The 17,152-nt window shown below is 42.5% G+C and overlaps 1 protein-coding gene across 2 annotated transcripts in view; it reads right to left on the bottom strand.

Annotated features, from left to right (window-relative positions):
- Window positions 1-16,787, bottom strand: part of Mgat4a (alpha-1,3-mannosyl-glycoprotein 4-beta-N-acetylglucosaminyltransferase A) — a 73,825-nt gene extending 57,038 nt beyond the window's left edge. For both annotated transcript variants that reach the window (XM_048352265.1, XM_048352266.1), the window contains exons 1-2: window positions 16,685-16,787; window positions 11,285-11,592 (exon numbers count right to left, since the gene is read on the bottom strand). In XM_048352265.1, the coding sequence (XP_048208222.1) occupies window positions 11,285-11,378 (94 nt within the window). In that variant the 5' untranslated portion in view covers window positions 11,379-11,592; window positions 16,685-16,787. The remainder of the gene's footprint in view (window positions 1-11,284; window positions 11,593-16,684) is intronic.
- Window positions 16,788-17,152: the final 365 nt, after the last annotated feature.

Here is a 17,152-nt window from a genome sequence, read left to right as displayed (position 1 = left end):
CAAAATGTCAACAAAACTTTTATAAGACAGGCAGAGGAAAAAAACATATGGCACATAGGTAGTAGTCAATAGAAACGGTTTCTGACTACCTCCAACTGTGGGCTTAGCAGATGAAGACTTCAAAACAGTTACTGTAAACATGCTAAAAGAATTAAATAAAACTATGTTTAAAGAATTAAAAGTATAGGGGCTGGGGATATAGCCTAGTGGCAAGAGTGCCTGCCTCGGATACACGAGGCCCTAGGTTCGATTCCCCAGCACCACATATACAGAAAATGGCCAGAAGCGGCGCTATGGCTCAAGTGGCAGAGTGCTAGCCTTGAGTGGGAAGAAGCCAGGGACAGTGCTCAGGCCCTGAGTCCAAGGCCCAGGACTGGCCAAAAAAAAAAAAAAAAAAAAAAAAAAAAAAAGAATTAAAAGTATAATGAAAATAAGGAACAGGGAAAATAGTCAGAAAATAAGCAAAATAGAATTTGTAGACTTGTTACAGCAATTAAAATTTTTAAAACTCACTAGCTAGGGCTCAACAGAAGACTGAAGATGGCATAAGAACAGAAGAATCAATGAACCTGGAATCAGACTAGACATAATCCAAAGAATATGGAGAAAAACAGATCAAAAGAAATTGAACAGAAAACTTCAGAGCATGAGATATCATCAAGTGTACCCAGAAAGAGAGAAAACAGTAAATATAGATACCTAATATATCTACAAACGACCTACAGTAGCTGGGCATATTGACCCATACCTGCAATCCTACCTATTTAAGAGGCTAAGATCAGAAAGACTGAAATTAAGAGGCCAGCCCAGGGAAAAACTTTTTAAACTCCATTTCAACTATTAACAGCTGGACACAGTAGTACACATCTGCCATCCCAAGTACATGGGAAGCATAAATAGAGAGGTTGCATTTCAGACATAAGCCCAAGCAATAAGCAAGATCTTGCCTCAAAAATAACCAACATAAAAAAAGGCTGGGGGGCTGGGAATATGGCCTAGTGTAGTGGCAAGAATGCCTACCTCGTATACATGAAGCCTTGGGTTTGATTCCCCAGCACCACATATATAGAAAACGGCCAGAAGTGGCGCTGTGGCTCCAGTGGTAGAGGGCTCTAGCCTTGAGCAAAGAGAAGCCAGGGACTGTGCTGAGGCCCTGAGTCCAAGCCCCAGGGTTGGCCAAAAAAAAAAAAAAAATTCTGGAGGTGAGGCTCAAGTGGTAAAGCACTGCCTAGCAAAGCAAAGCACTGCATCCAAACCTTAGTAATAAGAGAACAACAACAACAAAAATCATTTAGCACCACACTGATGTGGGAAACTGGATGCTTCCCCTCCTGAGAAAACAGATGCTTACCCTCTTAAGACCAAAACAAGGCAAGGATACATGCCCTCCATCATATTCCAGTATGATATTCGAACTCCTATTTAAAGCAATTAAACAACAAAATAAAAAGTGCACAGATTAGAAAAAATAAAATTCTCTTTGAAGATAACATGTTTGTCTATGTAGAAAATCCCAAAGAATATCAGGTCAGGATAATGACTCTTATTTCTGAGGGGATAAAATGTGAACTCTGAAGGACTTGGCAATCTAGCAAGCTTAACTGTGAACAAGCATCTGTGTTAAGTCAAATTTCTGATACTGTAACAAGTATCACTGGTTAGCCAGAAAAGGTTGTTTTGGTTAACAGTTTTAGAAGGTTCAGATCCTGCTGCTCTGGGCCTATGGTGAGGTAGCACATCAAATCAGGAGCACATAGTAAATGAAGGCACTCACCTTACCAGGAGCTAGTGGCTCAAACCTGTAATCCTAGTGACTCTGGAAGCTGAGATCTCAGGATCACAGTTTGAAGCCAATCTCAACTAAACTACCAAAAATCCTGAAAGTAGAGCCGAGGCTCAAGTGGCTGAGTTCAAGCCTCAGGACCAATACCAAACAACAACAACAACAAAAACCCTCATCTCATTCCAAACCACAGAGGAGGAAGAGGGATCCAGGAATCCCTTTGGAGCACCCACTGTGAGTTAAATCACTAGGCACAATCTCTTACAGGTTCTACCACACCCCAATAGTGCCAAGCTGGGGGCTCAGCCTTTAACACAGGGGCCTTGGTGGGGGGCACCATATTTAAGATCCAAACCATAGATCACATTTAGCCCTGATGAGAATTATCTCGGAAAAGTAACCAGGTCCCTGGTTTTGCTCCATATTCTCTCAATCACTTTGATCCTGCTTAGCTTGAAGTCTTAGAAGCCATCAGTTTTTGTCACCAGCTTGTTAAGATTTCAAGATCACAGAGAAGTATAAAAATAATAATTACCACACTCATAACTTTCAGAAAGTTCAGAAACCAAAGAATGAAACCTATGGTATTGGTAGCTTTGAACTAAATACAAATATGATCATAAATTATACCATTTTTGTACTTGTTTTATCTACCGATTAAAATGTTCAAAAGTTCATAACTGTGAGTTGTACTTTCAAGCAACACATAAGAGAAAAAGACATGCATATGTATCATGTCAGCATCAATCCCTCACTCCCAAAAATACTCAATATGCTTGAAAAGAAACTTTAGAAAAGATAATAAAGTAATGGCACTCTCCATACAAACTCCTGCAGAGCCCTTCAAATTTCCTATTGACATTACTGCTATCACACCTACTCTTAGAGCTAATGGAAATTACTAGACCCTATTGCCTCCTAATTATCCATGACACTCCCAGCTCCCCTTCTTGACCCTCTTGACCCACCAGGGCAAACTCTCTGGCCCACATGGTTAAACTCTGTCATTCAACCCTCTACCCCTTAGACATCTTGTTTCAATTTAATATCCATCTGCGCTATTATTACAGGGAATACCTGTCTCCTAATTCCTATTTGCCTTTTAGAAAAGTTGAATATCACTTCTTATAAGAAGTATTCCCAGAATCCTTTATGAGAATGAGCTGCTTTTACCTCAGTCGGCAGCCCTCTGTACCTCTGTGAATGAGTAGCTTATTCTCATCACTCCTCATGCCCTTGCACAGTGACCTCCTTTAGCAGGCAGGTTTTACATCTCAGCCTCTTTGCTTTCCATCACTTAGTGCAAGAGCAGACAGAAGTCTATCAATGTGGGCAAAGGGTATGTAGGGGAGCTAAATATAAACTTCAAAGAAAAAAAAATGAAACCCAAGACCTGCTTCCTTCAGAGAAGTACCATGAGAAAGACTTTTTAAAAAGAAATTTATAAGCCAAAGAACTTAGAGAGGAAGAGGGGAGGCACTGGACTATGCTATTTGGTTACCATGTGTGTTCATGCTCTGACAACCTAGCTGTACATTCAGGATGTTTTCACTTTTCACACTTAGGTTATACTTGAATTAAAACATTTACTTAAAGAAAAAAGCTAGCCAGGCACCAGTGGCTCATGCCTGTAATCCTAGCTACTCACGTGGCTGAGATCTAAGATTTCAGTTCAAAGCCAGCCCAGCAGGAAAGTCCATGAGACTCTTATCTCCAATTAACCACCAGAAAACCAGAAGTGGTGCTATGGCTCAAGTGGTAGAGCACTAGCCTTGACCTGAAGAGCTGAGGGAAAGAGCCCAGCGCAACCAGGCCCAGAGTTTGAGCCCCACGACTGACCAAAAAAAAAGCAAGATAGAAAAAAGTAAAGGTGTTCTGAGGACAATAATGTCTGAACCTACTGAACTAAAGACAGATTAATATGCCAACCTCTCTTTCTCTTAACTAGAGTAGCCTATCATCTCAACTGTGCAGGAAAGAAAGAGAGGGAAAAAACAGCATGTAAATATTTAAGTGTGTCTGTGTCTGTGTGTGTGCGCACACACACACACACATGCTGGGGCTAGAACTCGGAGCCTTGGTGCTGTCCCTGAGCTTTTTGCCCAAGACTAATGCTATACCACTTGAGCCACAGATCGTTTTTTTTTTTTTTTGTGGTTAATTGGCGATAAGAGTCTCCTGACAGCAACAACAAAAAGCAGAAATCAGGAGGATTATGTTGGTTCAAGCAAAAAGTTTACAAGATCTATTCTCAACCAACAGTTGGGCATGATGGTGCATGGCCTGATATCCTAACTACAACAGAAGGATGAGATCAGGAGGATTACAGGCCAAGTTAGGCTGGAGAAAATGTAGTTTGTGAGACCTTCTTTCAACAGAAAAAGTGGGTCAGTGGCAAGCACCTTTCACGTTAGCTATGCAGAAAACATAAATAGGATTAAAGTCCAGGTTTGTCCTGGCCAAAAAAAAAAAAAAGCAAGACCCTATCTCAAAAATAACCACAGCACAAAGGGCTAGAGGCATGGTTCAAGCAATAGTTCAAGCAGTACAGCATCTACAGCACCTGCCAGCAAGTACAAATCCCTAAATTCAAGCTATCACCTTAAAAAAAAAAAGCTAGGCACCCATGGCTCACTCCTATAATCCTAGCTACTCAGGAGGCTGAAATCAGAGCATTGTGATTTGAAGCTAGTCCAGGCAAGAAAGTCTATGAGTGCAAGCTCCAAGATACACACACATACAAACACACACACCAAGTGTATAAAGCATGAAAACATTACATTAAATACAGAATACTGATGGACATAAATTTTAATAAATGCAATCAATTCTGAATTTTATTTTATATAAAGTAAAATAGAAACAAAAAAATTTCACTAGAGAGCCTCATTTTATTTGTCAACTTAACTGGACTAAGGGATGCCAAGATAGCTAATTAGATAATGTCTCTTGGTTTTTCTATGAGGTATTTCTGGAGAGACCAGCTTTTGAATTGGTGGAATGAAGAAAAGCCATCCTTCCTTATCAATGCAGGTAAATATCATGTATATTAGTCTCTACCCTGAAGATTTGAAAAAAAAAAGTGGAGAAAAGTCAAATTTGTCTGAGCACAGAAACAGCTATCTCCTTCTTGTTTGTGTACCTTTGGACTTGGATAGAGCCAGAGGTTTGTATCTTCAGTTCTCCTGGCCCCTCAGAAGTTTAGACTGGCCAAATTACAATACCAGCTTTCTTATTCTGTAACTCGGAGCTACAGATTAGACTTCTCAGCCTTCATCCTCATGGGCTTCATTTTTCATGCTATAGTTTGGATCTTAACTATCCCCCAGAAATCCACACGTTAAAGGCTTGGTCCCAAGCCTTGTGTCACTGCTGAGTGAGAGAATCATTAGGTGATCCTCCTAGAAGGAGGTCAGATCATGAGTGAAATGCCCTTAAAGGAACCCCACCTTCTGTCGCTCTCTTCTTCCTAGCAGCCATGAGTTCAACAAGCCACCTCCACTCTGCAAACCCCACCAGTTTAACAGTACTGCTAAAGAAAACAGAATCACATAACCATGGATAAAAATTTCTGAAACTCTGGGCTTTCTCAAATACTTATCACAGTGTTGGAGACCTAACTGTCACACTTCATTATATACTCTAGAGCTGAGAAGTACAGTAACATTAGGGAAAAAAATTCACCATAAGGCTTTTTCACACACACACTTACCCATCACAGTTTCTCAAGAAAATCCTGATCGACTAGGCACCACTGGTTCACATCTGTAATCCTAATTACTCAGAAGTCTGAAATATGCAGATTGAAGCTGAAGCCCAACCCAGACAGAAAATTCTATGAAACTTGGTCTCCAAAATAACCAGCAAAAAAAGCAAGCCTACAGGTATAGCTTAAGAGCTAGAACACCAGCCAAACAAGCATGAGGCCTTTAGTTCAAACTCCAGTTTAACAAGAAATAGAACAAAGGGGCTGGGGATATGGCCTAGTGGCAAGAGTGCTTGTCTCGTGTACATGAGGCCCTGGGTTCAATTCCCCAGCACCACATATACAGAAAATGGCCAGAAGTGGCGCTGTGGCTCAAGCGGCAGAGTGCTAGCCTTGAGCAAAAAGAAGCCAGAGACAGTGCTCAGGCCCTGAGTCCCAGTCCCAGGACTGGCAAAAAAAAAAAAAAAAAAAAGAATAGCAGCCTTAAGAAATAGAACAAAATAAAACAAAATCCCTGACTAATACAACAGTAGAAGTGAAGTGGCAGGGAAAAAGATTAGATCAATAAAATGTATGTTCCTGTTCACTGAAGAACAGAAAAATGAAGAAAAACAAACAAAGCTTCAGATTTAGTGCATTACTGTTTATGTGGTAAGAACACACACACACACACACACACACACACACACACACACACACACACACACAAGTAAGGTGAAGAAAAAATACTCAGGAATAGTAGAATACTTCCCAAATTTACTGAAAAATAATAACCTGTACATCTAGAGAGCTCAAAAAAGTCCAAGCAGAATAAACACAGAGCCCCACAAACATACAATGGTGAAACGATAAAAAGTTAAGCAAAAGAACACCTTGAATGCAAGGGGAAAATGACATCACTTACAAGGGAACCCAATAAGATTAACAGCTGATGTCTCAGAAGACATAGAACTTAGAAGTCAGTGCTCAAAAACAAAACAATAACACACTCAACCAAGAATGTGTCTAGGAAAGATATCCTTCAAAATTAAAGGTGAAATAAAAACATTCTAAAATAAACAGAAGTTGAGAAAACTCATTACTAGCAGATCAGCACTACAAGAAATACCAAAGGGAGTCCTTCAGACTGAAAGAAGAGATCCATTCATACAAATAGCATCAGTACTCATGTAACTAATGCACTATGAATGGATACATTTTTCCTCCTTTTCTGTTGAGCTGATTTTAAAAGCAAGTGTATAAAATGGTATACAGATATAATGTATTGTTGTTTGTAACATATGGAAATACATGAATAACATAACTGTCAGTAACAGCACAGAGAAAAGTGTAAATATAATTGTAATGGACTAAGGAAACAATGACAGATGGTAAGATCATAATTATAACAATACATAATGACAGATGGTAAAATCATAATACTCCATTCAGTTTATAACACTAATAGATTTAAATACACGTAACAACACCAGCAAAAAAAGGTAAAGAGAATAAAGCTACACAGGAGCATTATTACTGGAATTCAGCTGGTGTAATTATGAAGCTGACTTGGTAAGTTGAAAAACTACAAGAAAATACTCAAGCTTGGCAGGTTGATGTATACCTGTAATCCTCAGCTTCTTGGGAGGTGAAGATTGGAGGTTCATGATTCAAAGCTAGCCTGAGCAAAATTACTACAAGACAACCATCTGAAAAAATAGGCATAATTCCCCGAGTTCAAGCCTTTGTACTATGACAACAAGCAAAAACAAAACAAAAAAAGAGCCCAATTCTAAAAATCAAGCAATGAAGGAAAATTTCAAGGAATAAAAAAGGCATCACCAGGTGTTGGTGGCTCAAGCCTATAGTCCTAGCTACTCAGGAGGCTGAGAGCTAGGATCACTAGATCAGAGTTTGAAGCCAGCTGGGCAGGAAAGTCTATGAGACTCTCATCTCTCACCATGAAAAAGCAAGAAGTGGAGCTCAAGTGGTAGAACACTAGCCTTGAGCAAAAAGGCTCAGGGACAGTACCTAAACCCTGAGTTCAAGTCCCAGGGCCTGCACCAAAAGAGAGAGAGGAAAGGGAGGAAAGGAGGAATAAAAGGCATGACATGAAAAAAAGTGGCAGAAATAAATTCCACTGTATGAAAAATAACATTAAATATGAATGAACAAACCAATCGTAAGTTAGAGATTGCCAGAGTGGATTTAAAAAGTATGATCCAGAGGCTAAGATCTGAGATCACTGTTCGAAGCCAAACCAGGCAAAAAAGTCCCCATGAGACTCTTATCTCCAATTAAAGACTCAAAAACCGAAATTGGCTCCATGGCTCAAGTGGTGGAGCACTAGCTTTGAGCATAAAGAGACCCAGGAACAGCGCCCAGGCCCTGAGTTCAAGCCCCACAACTGACCAAACAAAAAAAAGAGTATGATGCACTTATACATGGACTACAGGAAACATATTATAGATTCAACGACACAAATAAAGTAAAATAATGGTTTAAAAATATGCAATTTTCAACCAATCTGATTGAGCTACTATGATAAATAGTCTGGGCCATTTCTTAAATGATTAATCATAGAGTTTCTCATATGATCCAGCAATTCTACTCCTTGGAAAATACCTGAAATTAACGTCCATACATAAACATGTACATGTATGTGTACACAAACACACACACACGGGCACACACACACATTCCTCAATATTTAAAGCAGCATTATTTATTCAGAAGAGCCAAAAGGAAGAAACAACCCAAATGTCCATCAATGGAGAAATGGATAGCCAAATGTGTTACATTCACAGATGGGAACATTACTCGCTGTAAAAAGAAAAAAGACTGAAAAATGTCACAACATAGATGAACCCTGAAAACATGCTAAATAAAAAAAGGTAAGAGACCACACACTATATAATTCCATTTCTATGAAAACTCAGAATAAATAAATCTACAGAGACAGAACAGCTGTCTGGTCTACGTAGCAAGGAGGGTAGGTGAGAACTAAGGTAGTAATATCTATAGGGTAGGGAATTTTGTTTCCTTTTTTTTTCAGACCTGGGGAAAAAAGATGGATTCTTGCACATATTAGGCAATCATTTAACATTTAAGCTACATCCCTAGCCCAACAGAATTTGAGGTGGTAAAAATACTCCAAATTGACTATGGTGATGGATGCACTATCTATGAATAGAGTAAGAAACACTGAAGTGGATGAATTTGTTTAGCCTGTAAATTATATCTTAATAGTTAAGAGCACAGGTTCTGAAATGTGCCTCTCTGAATTCAAACAACTCCACTTTGACTTGATTTCTCATCTGCCAAGGGGAGGCACTATTTCCCAGGGTTGTTATAAGATTTATGTCATGTAAACCTTTCAAATGACAGATATACATAATATGTTAAGAAAAGGATAAGCACTATTATTGCCTCTATCTCATCTGTTAGTATGATTACGTAAGTTCTTTACTTCTTAGTCCCTGCTCAAAGGCATTATGTTTCTTATCCTTTTCATACTAGGTAATAATAGTGCTAGGCACAGGACAGATTTATTCAAGGAACCAATGAATGAATGACATATAAACCTATCAGTCCAGCAATGTCAATGATTATGTAAGTCGTATTGTCAAAACAAAAATCAGAGCACATAAAACTGAATATGTGAAATCTGGCCTTCCCTGGAGAATATAGGCTGCCTGTCTAGACTATCAAGAAGGAAATCCAAATACTACACAGCTAGAGTGGTTGCATAAATAATAGCAATTCAACACAGGGGATTTTACACAACCATAACAGAAGACCTGTGTTGATCCCTGAAAGAGTCTGGAGAAAACATTAAGCAGAAGAGCATGTACAGAAATTGTAGAGGTATTCAAAGAGTTATGATCATATGGATAAAGAACTTTCACATTCGTCAAATTCATTTTGATGTTTTAAAATAAAAGGTTAATGAAAAAAAATGTTTATAATGCCCTTATCTCAGACACAAGATAAATACCATGGAAAGTCCAAAACTTTCTGTCTCTTAAATCAGATACAGTGAGTTGAGTCAATTTCTCCATTACTATAATTTTCTGGATAGGTAAGTTTCTTGATATTGGGAAAAAAAAGTGTAGTACTTTTGCTATGGTAAAAAGTCTACTTTTTAGCAGACATTTGTTTTACTTGTGCCCAGGACAATCAATAGGTTAAACGAAGTATTCAAGAGTCTTCCTAATAATTATTTTCATTTGGAACAATTAACAAATGAAATCTGGCCAGGGGCTGGGGATATGGCCTAGTGGCAAGAGTGCTTGCCTCGTATACATGAGGCCCTGGGTTTGATTCCCCAGCACCACATATACAGAAAATGGCCAGAAGTGGCGCTGTGGCTCAAGTGGCAGAGTGCTAGCCTTGAGCAAAAGGAAGCCAGGGACAGTGCTCAGGCCCTGAGTCCAAGGCCCAGGACTGGCCAAAAAAACAAAAACAAACAAACAAATGAAATCTGGCTGGAATTGTGGCTCAAGTGTTAAGGACTCACCTACCAAGCACAAAGCCCTGCATGAGTTAAAGCTCCAGTACTGCCCCAAAAAAACAAAACCCGGAAATTGCTTAATAGTTTGTGTACAAATATGTATGTCTTTAGCAAATTTTTTGCTTGTTTTCCCGTTCCCAAATTAAAGCCCAACTCAGAAAAAAGTAAGAATATCATACTTGCCAAAAGCACAGATTATGTTTTTTGTTTATATGTGCTTATCTTACATATATATGCACATAATATAAAATATGGATACAAACATACATTAGAAAAAAACTGGTCATGTAACAATCCTTTCAGTTGTGACATGGTGATGAGATGAACAATGGCATCTTTAAAGCTCAGCCCCTCCACCTTTCTCAACATTCCTTAAATTAATGTAAAGAGACAGGTAAAAGGAATTTACTCTAAATACTTTCTCTTCCAAACAAAAGGCGGGAGGTGGGTTAGGGAGACGAAATGCATCATTGGGGAATGTAATTCCAAATGACAGCTAACTTACCTTTAAAACACAGTAGAAGAAATTAAATTTTTTAATTTTTTTAATATTCCAATGAGAATTCTCCTCGCCCACTCCTTAAATACTTTTAAAGAGCAATTTGTCAAGGCATTCAGCTTAAATGATTAACTATATAATGTCAAATCACTAGCATAATTGGCATATAAATTTCACAAAGGCTCTGTTGTCTTTTTAAGTGATTCATAAAACACCCAGACTAAGATAGATTAAGCACTATTGTGATGAGTTTTTTAAAGAGCCAAAACAAAAGTCACTGTCATTTCACTTAGCTGTCCAGTGCAATATAAAGCACTGATCAGTATGGTTTTCCAAGTACAATCATAAGAAATTAAAAAAACAAATCCCATTAGAATTAGAAATTTTATCCCTCTCTCCAAGAATACTGTTTTTGTTTCAAAGTAAACTTCCAGAAGAATCAAGCAGCATGCGGCTTGCTATTACATTGAACCTAAGCATTTCGGCATCAATTAAAATGTCAAAAGCCAGCCAAGCATCAGTGGTTCATGCCTGTAATCCTAGTTACTCCTCAGGAGACTGAGACCTGAGGATCATGGTTCAAAGCCAGCCCAGGCAGGGAAGTCCATGAGTTTCTTATCTCCAAGTGACTATCAACAGCTAGATAGATGTAGAAGTGTGTGTCAAGTGGTGGAGCACTAGCCTTGAGCAAAATAAAGCTCAGGACAGCACCCAGGTAGAGTTCAAGCCCAGTGCTGTGTGCATGTGTGCACACGCTCAAAGCCTATTGCCCTTCATGCACATTTCCAGAGCCATCTTCCTTACCTTTCCCATTTTGCCATGTAGTATACCAAGACAAAGTAAGGAACGATGTGATAAATGCTAAAGCAGTGGCTACAGTTCCATTTCGGAGCCTCATCTCATTTCACCATCACAGTGGTTCATATGTTTATGATGACAACCAAGACTTTTCTGTTTAGCCTGAAGTCAACTGAAGGCAGTACTTCTGGCTTGGTGAGGGAAGTTCATTTCAGATGCCCAGCAGAAGGTGTCTAGCAGCAATCCCATTCACAACTGCTACTCAGGATTGTCTTCCCAGTTTTCATATGCTGATGTCTCAGCCTTTTTTCTTCCTGTTCAGGGGGAAAGAGAAAGAAAAACTTGTTCAAGAATGTAAAGTGAAAGTCTCTTTATTATTCGACATTATAAACAGACTTTTGGCATGACTACACGTAATGAAATCATCTCTACAGCTCAACTACTCATTTAACATACTAGAATTATATGGTGTTCCCCCTGAAGGACAAAAGCCTTAATGCTTTTAAGCTTCCCTCCTTGCTGGTTGGCTTTTGTCTGTGAAAAGTTATTGTTAGCCATTTAAAGAAAAAATTGCTTCTGAATAACAATCTTCAGGGCTGGGAATATGGCCTAATGGCAAGAGTGCTTGCCTCGTATACATGAAGCCCTGGGTTCGATTCCCCAGCACCACATATATAGAAAATGGCCAGAAGTGGTGCTGTGGCTCAAGTGGCAGAGTGCTAGCCTTGAGCAAAAAGCAGCCAGGGACAGTGCTCAGGCCCTGAGTCCAAGCTCCAGGACTGGCCAAAAAAAAAAACAAAAAAAAAAAAAAAAACAATCTTTACTCTCCCCAGAATCCTTATTGTATATAACAAATAATGTTAAAAAAAATAAGAAAATTGACAAACTACAACGTTTTTAGAGTTAGAAGACCTGAACCCCAGCTCCAGCTCTGATATGACTCTCAGCAGTTCTCCTATCTAAAGCTCCAACTTTCATCTATGAAATAAGAAAACTGCATGTCCTGTCGCCTCTTAAATATATTATCAACAGTACAAAGTTACACTTGATAAGGCTATTTATTATTTTCATAAAATAAGTCCTGTTTTCCCAGTGATATGTATGCATTTAGGAAAAAGTAACAATGCAGCTCATGTTCTCCACTAGGGCCCATTCATCATTTGGATTACTTTAACTCAGGAAATCTGAACGATCTGTACCTATCAAAACTGCTGAGAAAAACAGAAAGAATTAAGGTAATCAGAAGTATGTAAGTATAACGTGATATAGAGGTGCACACCTGGAATCTCAGCATTCAGGAGGCTGAGGCAGGAGGATCCACAAGTTCAAGGCCAGCCTGGACTAGAAAGCACGTTCCATGCCAGACTGGGCTACATAGCAAGACCCACATATAATAGATTCTCAATAAATGTTCACTGCATTAAGAAAACTCAAACAAGCAAATGCAGCCAGCCTTGGTTCAGTCCACCCTGCATAACTGGCCTCATTCCCCAGAGACCTGTCAGGCAAAGCAAGATTGTACTTTGATCCCTGTGATCTCAAGGGTCCTGGTGATAAACTAAACAAATTCTAGTGGGGTAAGTTAATGCACCTTTAAAAATGCCATAATAGGGGCTGGGGATATAGCCTAGTGGCAAGAGTGCCTGCCTCGGATACATGAGGCCCTAGGTTCGATTCCCCAGCACCACATATACAGAAAACGGCCAGAAGCGGCGCTGTGGCTCAAGTGGCAGAGTGCTAGCCTTGAGCGGGAAGAAGCCAGGGACAGTGCTCAGGCCCTGAGTCCAAGCCCCAGGACTGGCCAAAAAAAATAAATAAATAAAATAAAAAAAATAAAAATGCCATAATAAACCCAAGGGACAATTCTCTCAGTGAAAGAGCATAGCAGGTTAAAGGAGCCATTCCCAGGCAATTCAAAAACTACCACCTTAGCTGCTTTCCACTGAGCATTACTAGAAATCATGGGAGTCTACTACTGATAATAAGGTTGACGACAGCCATGCAACTCACTGGATGTTTCCTATGTGCTGAGTCTACTATAGGGTTTCAACCTTCACAAAATCCTGTGTAACAAGCATTATTGGCCCTATTTTGAACATAAGGAAACAAAGCTAGAGGGACAATCTTTATTTGTATGACTCAGAAGTTCAAGCTCTTATCTACCACTTTTTTCCCCCCTCAAATTCAGGCACTTACACCTCAGCAATATAAACATTAGTACCAGGGAGCACTCCAAGTTTCAGGCAAAACTGAGGAATCTTCCAGGCATGTTAATTTTGCCCGGCAATAAAAATGAACTTTTATTGGGCACTAGTGACTCACGCCTGTAATCCTAGCTGCTCAGGAGGCTGAGACTTGAGGATCCAGGTGCAAAGCCAGCCCAAGCAGTAAAGTCCCCGAGACTCTTATCTCCAATTAATCACCCAAAAGCCAGAAGTGGAGCTGCGATTCAAATGGTAGAGTGCTAGCCTTGAGCACAAATGCCCAAGGACAGCACCCAGGCCCTGGGTTCAAGCCCCAGGACCAGCACACAAAAAAGGGAACTTTAAAAATGTTGTGTATTCTATAACAAACATGGATCTAACTTCACAGCAATTTCCAAATCTAAACATAACTGGAAACAAATTTCTCAAATACTTCCCTGAAATCCAACAAACTGTGCCTGAAGTTTTCTTCTTTGGCCAGCGGCTCTAATTTCCACACATTATAGAAGCACAAATCCCAACAATATTGCTTCCTCTTGCCACTTGAGCAAATGGAGCTCCAAAGACTTCTCATTTCAAGTTAGTGTTGCTAAGAGCAAATATAATTAACCTTCTATAGTTAACATCAAACACCACATTCCTACAGTCCTGTATTGAAGTCTGCATAGCAAAAACTAAACTTTTTTAAACCACACTCTTAAATCCCCTGAAGTGCCTGATACATTGTCTGAAATCAATAAGCACCCCAAAATGAATTCTGATTATAAAAATGTAAGTGATAACTTAGTGAATTAAATAACGTGGAATTTTAATCTAATATAACATTACACAAAAATGTTCATAACTTTCTGTTGCTTTCTGTTACACCAGGAAGAATTTGGTCCTAATAAAAGATATAAAAGGTCTGCAGAGGCGCTGGGAATATGGCTTAGTGGTAGATTGCTTGCTGTGCATGAATGAAGCCCTGGGTTCAATTCCCCAGCACCACATATACAGAAAAAGCCAGAAGTGGCGCTGTGGCTCAAGTGATAGAGTGCTAGCTTTGAGCAAAACGTAGCCAGGGACAGTGCTCAGGCCCTGAGTCCAAGGCTCCAGGACTGGCAAAAAAAAAAAAAAAAAATCCATCTAACAATCAGAAAGTACAAAGCACATACACATAAAACAAAAGACATATTTAAAAAAATTGTAAGTACAAATAAAGCTTAGATAAAATTCAGTATAATTGCATGGAGATGAGTAAAACAGACTCTAACATAAAAGATAACTATAGATGTATAATCTGTAATATGTGAAAAGCATAATAGTAAGTACTGAGTACAGGAATTAGTAAATGCCGATTTTAAAAGGACAATTAGAATCATCTAGGCTCAGTGGTGCACACCTATAATCCTTGCTACTCAGGAGGCTGAGATCTGAGGATCATAGTACAAAGCTAGCCCAGGCAGGATAGCCCCTAAGACTTTTCTCCAATTAACCACCAAAAAGCCAGGTGTGGAGTTGTGAGGTTCAAGTGCTAGGGTAAGAAAGCCTTGAGCAAAACAGCTCAGGGACAGCACCCCAGCCCTTGGTTCATGCCCCAGGACACGCACAAACAAACAAGAAGGAATAGACTTCAGTAATAAAACTTGAAATTTCACAAGAAAAAGATGAGAGCATTTTACTCTGCATGAAGGCAGTCATGCATTTTTAATTAGGGTTTCTAAATTGATGTTTAACTGCACAGCACAAGTGAATGAAATCTCCAGATGAGGGCAAAATTTAACAAGCTACATGCTTTGAGAGCATAAACAAGGCAGCTCACAGGCTGACTGGTTAGGCACAGGTGACCTATAATTTTTATCAGTGTCCACATCTGCAAACACTTGAATGTAGTATCACTAAAAGACCATCACCACTAACAATTAAGAGTCCTTAAACAACAAAAACAGGTAAAGGAAAAAACTCACTAGCCATTTCTTCACATGAATGGAAGATGAAAGGCACTTTCTCAGACTAAAACATCAGTTTTGTTAACATACTTTACAATCTTGAGTCGATCTTACAGGGACAGGGTCTCACATTATTGGCTACAAATCCTTCAGTTCCGAGTTTCCAAAACACTCAGTATGTTCCACGGTCCTGAGAACACTTGGCGGAACATTTGGCGTGCTCCTCAGTCAGCAATCCTCAGAATGAACCGCCGAGGCGGCACCTCAAGAATAAAAGCCTCGATTCATGCTCTGCACAGCCCCGATGTCAGTCCCGACAACTTTATACGCCACGATTATGTAAAATACCCTTCCTCTCGCATGTATAAAGGACCAGCACCTTCCTCTGGCTTACATAATTTTTCCGTTCCATTGCATTTTCGAATTTACACGTGTGGGCTAAAGAAACGTGGGTCAGTCACCGTGACCCGCTAGGAAAACTCTTTTCTCAAGCGTTCTGGAACAGAGACAACCGCCCAGAGCCAAGGGCTTTATTAAATGTGGGTCTTGTTTGAGGGCTGGTCGTCCGCCGCAGTTGGTGCGGCGGCGGTAACGCCCGGGACGGGATCCGGCGCGCTCGGGGCCGCTTCCACTTCGCACCTCGGAAGGCGGGGATCGCGACGTCGCCGGACGGGAACGCGGGAGCGCCAGGCCCCCGGGCCGGGTCCCACGGCCCGGCTGCCCGCGGTCCCCCGCACACCTCCGGCGCGGGGCGCCGGGCGGGCGTCGCTCCCGCCGGCCGCGCGCCCCGGCCCGGTCCCCGCGGCGGAAGCAGCCCCCGCCCCACCGGCCCCCCGGCGCCGACTCCGGGCGGGCCGCGGACCCGGGCCCGCCAGCCGCCGGGCCCCGCGGGCAGCGCCCCCGCCCCCGCCGGCCCCCCGTCCAGGCACACTTCGCTCCACTTTCCCCCAAAGTCAGCGAGTCCCGAGACGCCAGCCACGCTCGCGGCGCCGGGCGGGCCACCGGGAGGGCGCGCGGCTCCGAGGGGCGCCCCCGGCCGGCCTCGCGCCCCCGAGGGGCCGGCAGCTCCGGGGAGCCCCGGCTCCCCGCCCCGCCCGGCCCGGCCCGGCCCGGCCGCGGCGCGGGCGGCTCCGTTACCAGCAGGTGGATCTCCCGCAATCCGGGCGCCGCAGGACCCGGCCTCCGGCGCCGCCCCTCCACCCCGCGCCCCTCCGCGCAGCCGCCCCGAGCTCCCCGCGCCGGGCCGCCGCGCGCAGCCTCCGAGAGCCCCTCACCTGCCGCGGGCGTGGGCACTTCTGCCGCGGCCGCGGGCAGAGCAGTTGGAACCGCCGCCGCCTCCGCCGCCGCCTCGGCCGCCGCCTCCGCCGCCGCCGGCCGCCCCGCCCTCCCCGTGCGGCTCCGCCCCCAACGCCGAGCCCGAGAGCGCTCCGCCCCCGGTTCCGCCCGCGACCCCGCCAGCCATTGGCCGCCGGCGGCCGCACGCCGGCCGCCACGCGCCGTGCCGCCGCCGCCAGTGGTCCGCCCCGCTGTCACTCAAGGGCCCAGCCGCGCAGCCTATATAAGGCTCCTGACTGCTCGCACTTGGAGTTGCTCCTTGGACGAGGTCTGGAGCTGCGTGGTGGTCTTCCCCCCCACCCCAGCTGGCTGGGATCCGTTCCTGCCGCCGGTGTGGAGGCCGCTCCGGCCGCCCACCAGGGCCCGGGTGCAGCCCCGGGCGCGCGCCTCCGCCTCCCGGCCTCTCC

Source organism: Perognathus longimembris, chromosome 8 (genome assembly GCF_023159225.1).
Source record: "Perognathus longimembris pacificus isolate PPM17 chromosome 8, ASM2315922v1, whole genome shotgun sequence".
Taxonomy (NCBI): Eukaryota; Metazoa; Chordata; class Mammalia; order Rodentia; family Heteromyidae; genus Perognathus; species Perognathus longimembris.
Note: the sequence above shows the minus strand (reverse complement) of the source record. Positions and strands in the feature narration are given on the sequence as shown.